Below are 15,818 nucleotides of genomic sequence, written 5' to 3'. Positions count from 1 at the left end.
TGTCTGACAAGCCCCCCCCCCCCCAGGTGCGTGACGTCATTTATGGACGGCCCCTTACTAGGCTTTCGCGACCAATATCCATAATAGAGGTTTTATTGGGTTAGATCATGTAAATGTATAAATGTGTCGTTAAACCCGCCACCACCCGACACAGCCAACTAGTAAGGGTTGTCACGTAAACAGAACATGCCAATTCGTCACTAGTACAGCACACAAGGTGTGTTGGAGAGCCAAGCCACAACATTTACAATCTGAGTACGACGTTTCGCCAGTAATTACAACTAGCTTCATCAGGCGACAGACAGATTTGTGAAGTCCACCTGTTTCGTTCCTTGTATAGAGGCGTACAGTCAGGGAAAAAAGTATTTTATCCCCTGCTGATTTTGTACGTTTGCCCACTGACAAAGGAATGATCAGTCTATAATTTTAATGGTAGGTTTATTTGAACAGTGAGAGACAGAATAACAACAAAAAATCCAGATAAACGCATGTCAAAAATGTTATAAATTGATTTGCATTTTAATGAGGGAAATAAGTATTTTACCCCCTCTCAATCAGAAAGATTTCTGGCTCCAAGGTGTCTTTTATTTAGATAACGAGCTGAGATTAGGAGCACACTCTTAAAGGGAGTGCTCCTAATCTCAGCTTGTTACCTGTATAAAAGACACCTGTCCACAGAAGCAATCAATCAATCAGATTCCAAACTCTCCACCATGGCCAAGACCAAAGAGCTCTCCAAGGATGTCAGGGACAAGATTGTAGACCTACACAAGGCTGGAATGGGCTACAAGACCATTGCCAAGCAGCTTGGTGAGAAGGTGACAACATTTGGTGCGAGTATTCGCAAATGGAAGAAACACAAAAGAACTGTCAATCTCCCTCGGCCTGGGGCTCCATGCAAGATCTCACCTCGTGGAGTTGCAATGATCATGAGAACGGTGAGGAATCAGCCCAGAACTACACGGGAGCATCTTGTCAATGATCTCAAGGCAGCTGGAACCATAGTCACCAAGAAAACAATTGGTAACACACTACGCCGTGAAGGACTGAAATCCTGCAGCGCCCGCAAGGTCCCCCTGCTCAAGAAAGCACATATACATGCCCGTCTGAAGTTTGCCAATGAACATTTGAATGATTCATAGGACAACTGGGTGAAAGTGTCGTGGTCAGATGAGACCAAAATGGAGCTCTTTGGCATCAACTCAACTTGCCGTGTTTGGAGAAGGAGGAATGCTGCCTATGACCCCAAGAACACCATCCCCACCGTCAAACATGGAGGTGGAAACATTATGTTATGGGGGTGTTTTTCTGCTAAGGGGACAGGACAACTTCACCGCATCAAAGGGACGATGGACGGGGCCATGTACCGTCAAATCTTGGGTGAGAACCCCCTTCCCTCAGCCAGGGCATTGAAAATGGGTCGTGGATGGGTATTCCAGCATGACAATGACCCAAAACACACGGCTAAGGCAACAAAGGAGTGGCTCAAGAAGAAGCACATTAAGGTCCTGGAGTGGCCTAGCCAGTCTCCAGATCTTAATCCCATAGAAAATCTATGGAGGGAGCTGAAGATTCGAGTTGCCAAACGTCAGCCTCGAAACCTTAATGACTTGGAGAAGATCTGCAAAGAGGAGTGGGACAAAATCCCTCCTGAGATGTGTGCAAACCTGGTGGCCTACTACAAGAAACGTCTGACCTCTGTGATTGCCAACAAGGGTTTTGCCACCAAGTACTAAATCATGTTTTGCAGAGGGGTCAAATACTTATTTCCCTCATTAAAATGCAAATCAATTTATAACATTTTTGACATGCGTTTTTCTGGATTTTGTTGTTGTTATTCTGTCTCTCACTCTTCAAATAAACCTACCATTAAAATTATAGACTGATCATTTCTTTGTCAGTGGGCAAATACTTTTTTTCCTCACTGCAGATGTGGTGACCACACTTCTGCGGTCTTGCGCAAAGTGGGGGGGGGGGGGGGGGATAAATGAGTCAACGTACATTATGCATGCACATTATGTGAGCCCAGTCCTTCTTCCTAGATTTGAGGTTTTCGTGACTGCAAAGATCCATACTCTTTGGTTCTTTCGGTAAAGTCACGTAGGTGAAAAAATTTAGAAAAAATAATATCATTAAAAAATGATTTCAATTTTTTGTTTTAATTTTATTATTTTAATTTTATTTTTTCACCTACGTGACTTTACCGAAAGAACCAAAGAGTATACCAGTCCTTCATGTCTATTGTGTCTATAATGTGTGCATTACAATAGCCGTACCAACGGTAATCCCAATTAAAGTATGGTGGCCTGTATAGGCATGCATTTAAACTTTGTATTATTTGATGATTCTCTTCCACGCAGCACTAAGTCGGTAGCTATCCAAACGGTTAAAATTATTTTAATTTCTTTCAATTTCGATAAATTATCTCGTTAGTCTTGACCAGTAGTAGCTAGTTTTGCACAGATCTTCAACATCAAAATCAATTGAGTGTCCTTGTTGGCACACGTGTTCTGCTACTGCTTGCTGACAGTTGTATTTGGGAGACTTGAATATTTCTTGAGTTTTCTTTGTCTCATGCTGATCATTCGTCCTGTTTGCCCAACATAACATTTAACACACGTGCAGTTGATACTGTACACACCTTCTGTTGATAGTTTCGGTAATACATCTTTTGTAGCAGATTTTTTATTTCTGTATTTTATGTACCGTGACAAATCTGACTCGGATGTTTTGTTCTTACAAACATTTAGTTAGTTTATCAGTTACTCCCGCAATGTACGGTATTTTGATTGTTTGAATTACTTGGGCAGTTTCAAGGCTCGTGTTATTTGATTTGGTTTTGGCATTCAATGCCCTGTTGATTTGTGCATCATTGTAACCGTTCATTTGCAGCGCTTCTTTAACATGTTTAATTTCTCTTCTCAGACTGTCACCATCTGACACTTTCTTAGCCCGATCAGTGAGCGTCTTGATAAGAGCAGATTTCTGTGCAGAGTGATGGTGTGACTCAGCATTCAGATAGGCGTCAGTGTGCGTTTTCTTTCGGTAAACGCTGCGTGTTATTTTGCCATTTTGACCCCGTCCGAGCAGAATATCCAGAAATGTTAGAGTTATGTCAACGTCCCCTTCCATGGTGAACTGGATGGATGGGTTTCGCGAGTTGAGATAATTTAGAAATTCGTTAAGTGTATCTTTGCCGTGTGGCCAGACCACCAATAGCTTGAAGCTATTGCTTTCAATCTTGATTTGAAGCTTTTGTCACTGCAGGAATCCATACTCTTTGGGTTATTTCGGTAAAGTCACGTAGGCTATTGCTTTTGTTTATAGAAGTCACCTTTCCACAAGAAATAGGTGTTCTTCACTCTGCCATGTTACTTCGGTTAATTTTGAACGATACTTCCGTTACTCTGACGCGTTAGTGGCCGTCCATAAATGACGTCATGCACCTGGGGGGGGGGGGGGGTCAGACATTTGTGACGATGTGTGACGAGGGTGGTGGTGGGGGGTTGAGAAATGTGACGTCACATCAAAATGCGCAACTTTAAATAAATATAGGCAACACGTTCTACTTAATTAGACTTTTTGATAAATGTTTTCTCCTACAACATCAGAGTGCAGCGTCACATTAAATACGCACTACAAAGACAATAGTTTAAAGCGATTTGAAGGATTTTTTTTGCGGGGGGGTGGGGGGCAGAGCTTTGTGACGTCATATTTGAGGGGGGGGGGTCTGACTTTTTGTGACGCCGTGTGACGAAAGGGGGTGGTCAAAAATCGTCCCAAATCGCGTGACGTCATTTATGGACGGCCCCTTACTGTAGTAATTCTGCCAGGTTACTTCCGTTACTTTCCCACTTCAGTTTACCGTTATGTTTCATTGGTCCTTACGTTTTGAAATCACAGCCTATTTTATAATTTTCCTGTTAAGGTAGTGCTTTTGACGAATGTGTTGAGTTTATTTTTCTTTGGGGCTGATGTTTGCCTTTCAAGTGACCCCCACTCACTCACCCTCGGATGAGGGGGTAATTCTTGAATCCCTAACGGTCCACTCTCTTCTATTCCACCACCTCCTGCTCTCCCATCGGCCGCTAAAACATAGCACCATGCTTTTGTCATCACCATCGTGCTTTATCCATTGCCGGATGAAGAATAATATGATGTAATTAACATCTCCGTGCGTCTTTGTAAATTGCACCCATAGTAAAAAAAAATGTTCAAAGGGCATACACTTGATGTGAAGCTTTCTGTGTGTCTGTGTTGTGTGTCTCTCTCTCTGCTTGTGTGTCTATGTCTGTGTGTCTCCGTGTCTGTGTTTTGTCTCTCTCTCTCAAATTTAGTTCTAATTGATGACGGTTACTTGTGTGGCACAAGCTGAACACAGAAATGGCCTGCCAAAGTGGTCATTAGTTTGCCAGTAGAGAACTGTGGGGCTCTGTGTGAGTGTCATGGTCTACGTAGGTTTCTATGTCTCTATATAACCCAGGTCACCCTTTCGAGTAGCAAGTTGTTTCATGTGTATCGATTGATTTGTTTCATTCCCCTGTTTAAATAAAGGATACCGTACAACAATGTGTCACTACGTGAATCTATTGGTCACTATGTAAATCTAAGAGTCTGTGAGTATGAGTCTGCCAGTAAGGGGCTGTGGGTTTCTATTTGAGTCTATGTGTACTACACTAAACTTTTTTTATTTTACCAAGTGATGACAACTGAGCTATATAGCCCCTTTTTTAGAAACAACCTGGCCACAAATGATAGCTCAACGAAGTGGCTTATCACGTGTAAATGTATAGCAGCAGCCAAATACTCTAAACGTATGTTTATAAATGTGGGGGGAAAAACGTGAGGACACGGATAAAAATTCATGAGACCACGGGGAAAAAAATACAAACTACATATACCTCGCCACCGTGTCTCTATGCGAGTCTAAGGATCTCTGTTCAAGTCTGTGAGTGGGTGAGTGAATGCGTGGGTATGAGCAGTGTTGATTTATCTTATAGCAAAAGTAGCTACATATGTTATGGTCCCCGCACTTTCAAGGGCCCCCGCGATAAATGCTTTCAAGCTATCAATTCCGGTTCAGTGATTCCGCACTTGCTCTATTACTACAGTACTATACCGCCTTCAACTTTTACGAACGACTGGGTGTTTAAGGTTAGCGATTTGTCGTATTATCTGGCTGTATAGCAAATGAAGAAATACAATTACTTTACTATGCAAGTAACAAATTCGTGTTTGAATAATTATGTATTTTTTTTAATTTAGGGCCCCATTTTAACATATGCTACAGGCCCCGCACTAGCTTCATCCGGCACTGTGTATGAGACTCGTGAAACAACCCCCACCTCAATAGTTACCAGACGGTAAACACTCTGGTGTGCTGTGAGCAATGCCATTGGGTGGAAATGTTGATACTCATCAGCTGTTACCCTAATGGCAGTTCACAGCTGCCACACTGGCCAAGAGAGGCTCTGGGGTTGGTAACCCTTCAAACTAAAATTACAAACAAAACAACAGAAAGTGGCCGTCCATAAATGACGTCACGCACCTGGGGGGGGGTCAGACATTTGTGACGATGTGTAACGAGGGCGGGGGTTGAGAAATGTGACGTCACATGAAAATGCGCAACTTTAAGTAAATAGACAACACGTTCTACTTAATTAATTAGACTTTTTAATAAATGTTTTCTCCTACAACATCAGAGTGCAGTGCCATATTAAATACGCACTACAATGACAATAGTTTAAAGCGATTTGAAGCATGTTTGATTTTTTGCGGGGGGGGGGGGCAGAGCTTTGTGACGTCATATTTCAGGGGGGGGGGGGTCTGACTTTTTGTGACGTCGTGTGACAAAGGGGGCCAAAAATCGTCCAAAATCGCATGACATCATTTATGGACGGCTCCATACCCCGCCGGTGTGCGGGGCGGGGGGCAATTGCCGGTGGGCGGTGGGCCTGGGGGGGGTGCGAGGCTCGCAACGCGAAGTCTCGCGATGTTTACGGACGCGAGAATACGTCACAGACGCGGCTATCGCGTCACAGACGTGGCGAACGCGTCACAGACCAGGCCGCACGTGACGCTTCCTCGGCGATTGTTGGCAAGGTCGGTGTCGAGACTGAGGAGGTCGCAACAGAAGCAGTGGGGGGGGGGAGGGGTTGTTTTTAGCGGCTGCCATCCGACTAAACATTCGATCAGGTAAGCGGAGAAACTGCAGAAAAAGTGCGGTAATGAGTTAGATGTGGGTGTTTGTGTTTATGAGGTTTTCTCCGTGTTGATTAGGTGGTCCCGTGTTGATGATGGTGGGTTCCGTTTGACGATGTGGCTACATGTTGATGTGACTCCGTGTTGATGAGAGTCCGTGTTGATGTGGGTTCGTTTTATGATGTGGTTTCGTATTGCACAATGTACGTTGATTACCATATGAATAACTCAACCGGAAATGGATACCCATTGTATTTTATGTGCGTTCATTAATTCCCCCTCCCTCGCACAAGAAGGGCTCACAAGTGACGTAATCACATCTATCCTTCTAAGGGACGAAACAGGAGGATCTCTCCACAAATCTGACCGTCGCCGGATGAAGCTAGTTGTAATTACTGGCGTAACATCCTACTCAGATTGTAGATGTTGTGGATTTCATCTCCAACACACCAGTGTGCTGTACTAGTAACGAATTGGCATGCTCTGTTTACATCACAAACCTTACTAATTGGCTGTGTCGTGTGGTGGCGAATTTAACGACACATTTATATTTTAGCGATCTAACCCAAAAAAACCATATTATGGGTTCGTATTGATGGTGTGGGTTCATATTGATGATGTGGGTCTGTGTTGGTGTGGGTTAATGTTGATGATGAGGGTCCGTGTTGATGATGGTTGGTCCGTGTCCACGTGGGTTCGTGGCTACGTACGGTGCGAGAGAAGTTCGACATATATACACTGCGATATACAATTGTGCATCATCAGCATATGGAACTCGATGTAATGCGATCAGATGCCATTGGTGATTGTAGAAACATATGACATAGGCGATAACTATTCGTCATCCAATTCTATGAACTGTGATCGACAATGTAGGTATGACTCAATCCACCCAAGTGCCGTACAAAATACACCTAACCTTGACCTTCATATGGGTTCATGCTCATGAGGGTCCGTGTTGATAATGAGGGTCCGTATTGATGATTTGGGTCCATGTGGATGATTTTGGCCAGTGATGATGATGATAATGTGTGTTCGTGCTGACAAAATCGCTGACGTGAATTATATTCTATCCTGAGAAATGATCTTGTCGCACATTCCAGACGCTGCATGACCCGAGACTCGTTTACCACTTTCCCTGCAGGGATGAGAAGATGGTGTGAGACACAAATTTCTTGACCCGCCCATACTGGATATCTGTCAAAAAGAGCTTCATAACTCATCGGATTCCTCTAGTCAGAATAAAGATTCTGATTCCGAGGTCTGCACATCCTGCCCCGTACGTCGACGACATGGAGGTACGGTCTCTTATGCCCGTGTGGCGAAGTATGTGTGGACATGTCATGCACCAACGTGTGTTCTCCACTCTATCCGTGTACCTACCTGTCATCCTGTCTACCTGGGTGTGTCTATTTGCCTACCTGTATGTGTATCAGTGTCTGACTGAGAGCTTGTCTGTGTACCCACCTGTCTATCTATGCAAGATCGTCCGCCATCCTTTAGTGTATCCACTGCCAGTCGAAGGTTTCCCAAGGCACTGCCATCTCTCAGGATGCTGTGATGCTATAATTCGCCCAGCACCTACTTTACACATAATCTGATTTAACCGCACTGTATTTTTTGGTCCATGAACTCTTGTGCATGTTCCATTCCTTGGCTGCCTCTTTGTTATGAGTCTTGACCATCGGACCTTTGTCCCTTGTAGCTGTGACGTGTCCTGCCAAAGTCCACTAACTTTTCTTCATAGTGTGGATGTGGTCAAGAACCTGTGTATGTTCTCTCATCCACGTGTTCTTCTTCTTGTCAACATAATTCCATGATTGCATCTCGAGATGCTTCTCTCGTCACATCCCATGTATGTGAGGAGTATGCACTCATTGAAGCTTTATTGTTTAAAAAAAATCTGCTAACCCATGTGGGGGGGGGGGGGGGAGGAGGATCTTTGTCTTTGTTTGTTTAGATCTGCTGTCATCGAGTGCTTGAGAGGGAGAGGACTGACATGACATGGAGCGCACTGTCCCACTCGTCGGGTGGAGAAGCCATTAAAAGCAAATCTCCACGAGGTATTACAAATTAATGGGGGAAGTTAATGAGGCTGTGTTGCATTGGGGGGGTGGGGGGGGGGGTACTGGGTGGTGTTAACGCATCCATGTTGCATGGGGGAACTCTTGTTGGCTATGTTACATAGGGATACGTCAAGGTGGCTATGTTGTACAGAGGACATCATGCTCCCTATCTTGCATGGGAGAAGTCAAGGAGACCATGTTTCATGGATGTCATGTCGGCCATGTTACATGGGGTGTGTCACGTCGGCCATGTTGCATAGGGGGGTCATGTCGGCCATGTTGCAAAGGGGGGTCATGTTGGCCATGTTGCATAGGGGGGTCATGTCAGCCAGGATGACATGGATGTGTCATCGTCTCCTTTAAAAAAAAAGTATTGAGACTGGTGCGACTTTTCTGGGTATATAACAGCAACACATTAATTGTGGATGCCATTCTTGTGTCTGTAGACATCCTTGAGCTCCATGGCAACCAGCTGACCCCCTGTGAGAAACGAGAAATCTCCACAATGAGGGACATCTGGTATTTCGGGGTCCACAATCTCGCCATTGGTGGCCATAACCACGGTTATGACGACTCCGAACGCCCTTACGTGTCGGTAAGTGTCACCACAGACGGCCAGCCTTGCGGGTAGTGACAAGGCACAGCACTCGTACGTGCAGTCTATTTCCTTATCCGGCACCTTACTAAACTTAGTACAATAAAACGCCTTAATAACAATGAAAAACGGGAACAACCGCATACTTGTCAACTCATACGGTATACCCCGTATTATTGTACAGGGAAATTGAGTTTTCAGTTCCACACGGCGTACAGACGTTTCAATAGGGGCAACAACATTGTTTTGTCTCTTTGTGTTTGTGTTTCTCCCTCGTGATGGGAACTTTTTTAGGATGAACGTTGAGATTTATAAGGGGCACGGGGTGAGCACTAAGGTCTAAAATTGGTCCGTAATAACTTAGGCACTGATAAGGGGTTGGATAGGCGTGCAACCGCGATGCACGGCTTACGGCAACTCACGCCAAAGCTCCGATCTCACTGTCAACAAATGTCGGTAAGAAATTGACTAATGCCCCTTTTACCACGACGGAAAACCGCAGGATCTCGCGGTTCATTTGCGGCCACCCGCCGCCATGGTTATTCGTTTGAGTGTCATGATCATCATCAGCATCATCATCACACCCGGCTTAATTAACGAAACGAAGAATCGGCAAAAACATAATCGCGCATGTTGCCATCGCACACTACGTCCTCACGAACTGCAACGTTAATCGTGGTGACAACAACAATAACCGAAATACAATTTTAGTCACCTTGGTACGAGCTTATTAGGGTGTTTTCACCGTGCAGGGGTTACCGGCCCCTCGCACACAACAATCTGACTACACACATTCATACACAAAAGACAAAGATCCCCTGTGACATACTGTCGGGGCAAGTGCTGTTAGAGAGCACCTATGAAGGCCGGTAACGGTACACGAGGGGGTGGGTAGCCAGCACCACGCCCGGCCGCCTTTGTCTCCCCAGTGATGATGTTTACACACCGCACCAGGTACTCATTTGATGCTGAGTCGACCCATTGGAGGCCCAGGACTGGTTCAGATAGTCGTCACCGGTGTTGGCCCTGATCAGGAATCGAACTCGGGTCACTGGGTTCACAGCGCGGTGCGCTAACTGCTACACTACCGCTCCCCACAAAGACAAAGATCCCCCATATAGCCTTAACAGACTGTAGGGGCAAGTGCTGTTAGCGAGCAGCACCTGTGAAGGCCGGCACGGTACACGAGGAGGTGGGTAGCCAGTACCACGCCCAACCGCCTTTGTCTCCCCAGTGGCGATGTTTACACACTGCACCAGGTACTCATTTGAGGCTGAGTCGACCTAGGGGAGGCCCGGGACCGGTTCAGATAATCGTCACTGGTGTTGGCCGTGAGTGGGAATCGAATCCGGGTCGCCGGGTTCATAGCGCAGCGCGCTAACCGCTACACTACCGCTCCCCACATACACACACACACACCTACACACATGTAAAGACAGTGCGGAGCGATAGCGGGACAGTATGGTTCCTCGGGAGCCATGGTTACTCATGGATGTGCTCGTGATGATTGATGGGATGAGTGTTGACACGTGAGGGGGAGCACGGGATCCAATGGAGGGAAAGTGTAATTCGGGCGGTGATTGACAAGAGCAGGTGCGGCGAGGAAAATTCTGGAATAAGGGCGTGGCCAGACCGGGCGAGCTGTGGGCTGTTTGGTGTGGCAAACCGTCGTTTCCATCGTCTGCGAGTTGTCTTGAGACGAGAAGCTATGTCGTCTCTGTGTAGAGTTGTCTCACCACAGTGTACGGAGTCACTCGCGGTCACTTGTTGAGTTCTAGATCTGAAGCTTTCGTGACTGCAAGGATCCATACTCTTTGGTTCTATTCGGTAAAGTCACGTAGGTGAAAAATAAAATAACAAAAGTCACGACGTTTCGGCCACAACACAAGTGGCCTTCATTAGGTGAAGGGACCGTGCTGTCATGAGGACAGCGTTGGAGTGAAAACAGCCAAGCCCAGGTCGCGTCCTTTAAGCTGTGTGGGAGGAAGCAAAACGCTTTGACAAAGGAATTAGCATAAAAATGAGCATGATGTATGAGTTGTCAGTGGACTTCATTCATAATAAATACAGGAGACAAAACGGTGTCTCTGAGAGCTACATTACACATACACTCAGCATCACACACCACTCCCTGTGCAATACAAAAATCCCATGTCAGTTATGTTACCCTGACACCTGAATGTCACAAGCCTGCCAATCAGTTCAATAGATTAAATACAGATCTACCAATATAATACTATCACTCATTAATGGTCCAGCCATACAAAGGTCTAAACACACACACTCACAATCCGCAGAACGGAACATACAAAAATAACTCCACACAGAAAGGGACACCTCGGTCGGGCATTTAACTCAATCACTGCTTGCCGTGAGGCACAAGTGTTACTGCTGCGCCACCCTGCCACCCAAAGAATGTTCTGACACTCGGTTATCTAGGACAGCAGACGAGGGCGTGTCGAGTCTCATTTTCATTGTGCCCCAGAATTGATAAAAACGAGTTTAATTCTGTAAATGGTACTCTTGTCACTGCGCGGATTAGGTCTCCGATTTATTTATCGAATGAGCACCGAATCGTATGTACATACATTGAACTTCTTCCGCACCGTACGTAGCCAACTGCACGAATCGGAGGCGCGGGGGGGGGGAAGGACAACAGCAAAAAAAACCACAAAAAGCAGTTCTAAAGAAATGAATTAGCGGTGACTTAATGAGCGTTGAGCCGGCACTCATTTGTCGCGTGATTGTTGCGCAGGTCACCCACGAGCACATACACTTCCGCTACGAGGTGCTCGCGAGGCTCACGAGGAGCGAAGGCCGCCGGGTGTTGTCTTGCCTTGACCACAGAACCAACGATCTGGTGGCCATCAAAATGTGGAGGAAAGCATCGAGGTAAGACTTCACGATGGCGCGTATCGTAACAATAAATAATAACAACGGCGAATACTTCGTTTCAACTTGTACAGCGCGCACGGTCAGCATTCGCGTCACTTTTGGTGAGCGGCGACGACGTAGCGGCGTGAGGGACAGCCACACGGATGAGCCAGCGCCGGCAATCGCCCCGGCGGCTCTGCGGCCTGCGATTCCTCGCTCCCCTCTGCGGGTCGTTTCTCTCTCCCTCGCGCTCTCTTCGAGACCAAGACCAAACAAATATCGCACGTGCGTTAATTTGCCTACATTGTCATTGATATCGTCGAATTGTGGACTCCCGTCTGCGCAGCCCCATGGAGGGCACGATCCAGAGGGCAGAACTGAACGCCATGCTTCGTTATGCCAGCAAAGGCAACGCCAGTGGTGTCAGTGCCGTGGATTGCTTCAAGTTCAGGGGTCACAAGAGCATCGTCCTGAGGATGCCGAGGTATGCGCCACATATCCCTTTGGCGCCATCGCTCGACTTGCCTGCGCTGTCATCAGTTGTTATAATACAGTAGACTCGATATACAGTCGACTCTCGATTGTCTGTGCTAATGACGGGGAGGACGGCCGCGGATAATCCAAAAATATAACCATTTTCCGTGGATCTCGATGCCAAAAACCACTAATATGGGTATAAATAATAACTCACAAAACACATGGGATAAATCACTCAAAATGAAGCACAACTGATCATTTCAATTGTTACTCTTTCGATTTAGAATGAATTCTAACGATCGACCGATCAATGCACGTGCTCAGTGATAACACTTTCCTGCTCCCGCACGGAAGAATCTGTCCACTTAGTGGACAGCAGAGCCACGCCACTAAACATCAATTAAACTCCGCCCACTGTTGTAAATATATGCAACTCCTGTATTGTAGGGCCATCACATGGATTTCAGATTAACCGGAGCACCATATTTGTTCGGTTTAAGCACGTGACTCGTAATGAACATTTCCAAGATTGACAATGTACAACTGTTTTTAGATTAATTTGGGCTGAAGGGAAAATCCATGAGTTATTAATTTATGTCAACATCTCAGGTGCGTGGTTAATCCGCAAATCGGATAAACCGCACGCGGATAATTGAGAGTCTATCGTGTGCCCTGGGAGGCTCGACTGGGACGTGTCTCCTCGGCAGTGGACGTTGAACATCCTCCCCCCCCGACGTCACTCGAGATGAGCGCGCTGCTGTGCGTAGAGATTTAAAAAGAACTCTCCAACACACCAGTGGGTTGAAGTAGTAACTAAATGGCACGTGTTGTTTACGTGACAAACCTTACTGGCTGCGTCGGGTGGTGGAGAGTTACGACAGATGTATACTTACGCGATCTAACCCAAAAACCTTTATTACATACACCCCTGTTAACGACTAATCACTTAACGATGGCCCTCCATAGAGCCCAATGTGTAGTGTCTAGTAGTGTAGTGTATATTACACAAAGCAACATCGCCCCCCACTATGTCTCTGAATCGTATGGCGTCTTCCTTCCCGATATCCTCACGTGACGGGAAAGCCTCGCGTGGATATTAAATGCCCCAAACTATTATTACATCGCTAAACGTGGTTCATCGGCAAAACTGATCTCCGTACAGCAGGGGTGTGGAAAGTCCGGTCCGCGGGCCATATGAGGCCCGCGAAATCATTTGATCTCTGGCCCTGCCAAGGCAACCGCAGGCGGGATTCGAAATTCAATAAATCTAGGAGCAAACCTGGAAAAGCAGTTGCGAGTCGCAACAACATCGTCAATACCGGCTAACATCATCACGCCTCACCAAACAGAAGCAGTTCCAGCCATCACATTAGGGGTGAGTTAATTAAATGTTTGACCAAATATAACGGGCTAATTTTTAAGTTGATAATTTTGTACGGCCCGCGAATGACGTTTTATAAATATCCAAATGGTTCTTGGCAGAAAAAAGTGGTTCCCCACCCGCTGCCGTAGAGGCATAAATGCGGAATCGGGAGGAAAATAAAATCGTCTCATTCACGTCTTTTCACAGATGGGAAGCTGCGCCCCCCTCCTCGCTCTCACAATATTCTGCGGATCTGGAGGTGACCGAGGAGCAGATGACTGAGGAGGAGGAGGTCGTGGAAGATAAGGTGAAAGCGGAGCGCAAGAAGAAGGGGGAGGAGAAGGGATCGCGACTGGCTCGAGCAGGACGAGCGATCCGCTCGTTCCTCCGCCGCACGCTTTGCTGTCGGGGAGCGCCCGCCGCTAGAGGAGCCGCACGACGACGATGACGACGCAACATTCGCGATGGCCGCGTCTTAAAAGCGCCGCTTCCCCCCTTCGTATACACCCCGTGTTTGCACGGTGCTCATGTTTACACATAGAGGCCCGGGACCGGTTTAGATAATCATCACCGGCGTTGGCCGTCTAGTGGGGATCGAACTCGGCAGTCCGCCGGGTTCGTAGCTCAGCGCGCGAGGCGCTACACTACCGCTCACTGCACGCACGCACGGGGGTAGCGCAGTCGTTGAGTGGAGCCGGCCCTACCCTGGGCCCTTCCCCGGTGGTTTTCTTCCAGTAAGTCCTCCAGAGGATGACCTCGCCAAGGTTGCCAGAACACGCGAGGGTAGGAGCTGGCCCAGGGTTCGAGAGCTGAGGTGAGCTAGGCAAAGGCAAGGCCACCTGTTAAAAGTTAGGGATGTTACGTGTACTGATAAATTATCTGTTGTTGCTACGCACGATATGCTTCGTAAATTAACAAATTGAACGAGTAATCAACTCGACGAAACTGGGTCCTGTGCATGATAGTGTCGGTGACTTTACTGGTACTGTACTTAAGGGACCCGGATCAGGAAGCTCGTTGACGAGAGAGCTGATCTCTGATGGTGCTGGATGTTCTGACCTGAATCCACGTCCAAACTGAGGGCACCGATCCGGACTGTGAACCGTGGCTCACGAAATGCCGTCGATTCCTCCGTCCCTGATGAGCACTCGGTCCTACCTCACCCACACTGCGTTCAACTGGCACAACACTCTCGGCTTCCCCTCTCGCACCGGCCAATCCACTGCTGAAGGCCGCTCCAAGTTGCCGCCACCTCCCGTGGGCAATTCGCCTCGCCACTCGCGCTCCAACCGATTGTCGTTCCATCGCCCCGGTGGGCACCCTCACGGACGTGTTCCGTTCCTTCTCAGAACCTCGGCACAATTAAAGAGACACTCCAGATGCGTTCCTGGAGAGGTGAGCACTCATCGAATCGGCGCTAAAAGGGGTCATTGTACCATGGTACATGTGGGGACGCGTTCCCGACAATGTTATTTATTTCAAATGAGCAATATGTGTACATGTTGAATTTATTTCGCACCGTACATAGCCACCACGCTAATTGGAGGGGGGAAGGACAAGCTAAACACAAAACATACAGTTTGAAAGAAATGCGTTTTCAATCTACGTGATAACTCCAGTGGCTTTTTAATATCGGGAGAACGTTCCAGACGGCCGCAAAAGCGCATGCGAAAGTGTGCGACGCAGCGGACCGTTTTTGTTCGACGGCCAGCCAAAAGCCGCCACTGCTGCGAGGATGAGTGGCGTTCGCGCGATGATGGTTTATGCTGCTTGACAAGATCAGCGAGGTATTGTGGTTCATTTGTGGCAAGCACATTGTGTGTAATGAGTGCGACCTTACAAGAGTGTTCCCACTCTTATCGCGGTATCCTGTGTATGCTTTGATGTAAAAAAAAATTTCAGTAAATATTTTCTCCAGGAAAAAGCGCTGTAACGAAGGAGCATTCCAGGGGGTCGCGCTAAGCGAGGTCTGCCTGTATTCTCATCTATTGCCACATTAAGAATGTTGTTAGTTGCTGGCCACGTGCAATTGTGGGACTGTGCCCAGCAAACATTATTGAACATGTTGTGACATCGGGGATGTTACTGTACGGTGCCGGCCCGGGAGGGCCGTGGCGTGCGATGTACTTCCGTCGCGGACAGCACCGTGTGGGTTGCTGTGTGAGGCCGGCTCTAGCAGAGCACGGCGTGCGATGCACCGTCAACGCGTACACCCCGTGGGCGGGTGTAGTACCAGCCCTAG

At 47.2% G+C, this 15,818-nt stretch overlaps 1 protein-coding gene across 1 annotated transcript; it reads left to right on the top strand.

Moving 5' to 3' along the window:
• Window positions 1-8,666: 8,666 nt before the first annotated feature.
• On the top strand, window positions 8,667-14,384 carry LOC142905433 (dual specificity tyrosine-phosphorylation-regulated kinase 4-like). The gene is made up of 4 exons (XM_076052111.1): window positions 8,667-8,862; window positions 11,618-11,754; window positions 12,083-12,220; window positions 13,784-14,384. The coding sequence occupies exons 1-4, from the start codon at window positions 8,773-8,775 to the stop codon at window positions 14,022-14,024; spliced, it is 606 nt and encodes a 201-aa protein (XP_075908226.1). The 5' UTR covers window positions 8,667-8,772; the 3' UTR covers window positions 14,025-14,384.
• Window positions 14,385-15,818: the final 1,434 nt, after the last annotated feature.

The sequence above is a fragment of the Petromyzon marinus genome, chromosome 54 (assembly GCF_048934315.1).
Source record: "Petromyzon marinus isolate PM22_M1 ecotype Great Lakes invasive population chromosome 54, UKy_Petmar_22M1.pri1.0, whole genome shotgun sequence".
NCBI classification, from domain to species: Eukaryota; Metazoa; Chordata; class Hyperoartia; order Petromyzontiformes; family Petromyzontidae; genus Petromyzon; species Petromyzon marinus.
The sequence above is the reverse complement of the archived record's forward strand: the minus strand, read 5'-3'. Positions and strand labels throughout refer to the sequence as shown.

Excerpts from the sequence above, each read along its gene's own strand:
- LOC142905433 (XM_076052111.1), top strand. The coding sequence starts at position 8,773 with ATGAGGGACATCTGGTATTTCGGGGTCCACAATCTCGCCATTGGTGGC. Across the intron at positions 8,863-11,617 it reads CCGAACGCCCTTACGTGTCG|GTCACCCACGAGCACATACA; the intron begins GTAAGTGTCACC and ends ATTGTTGCGCAG. Across the intron at positions 12,221-13,783 it reads ATCGTCCTGAGGATGCCGAG|ATGGGAAGCTGCGCCCCCCT; the intron begins GTATGCGCCACA and ends GTCTTTTCACAG.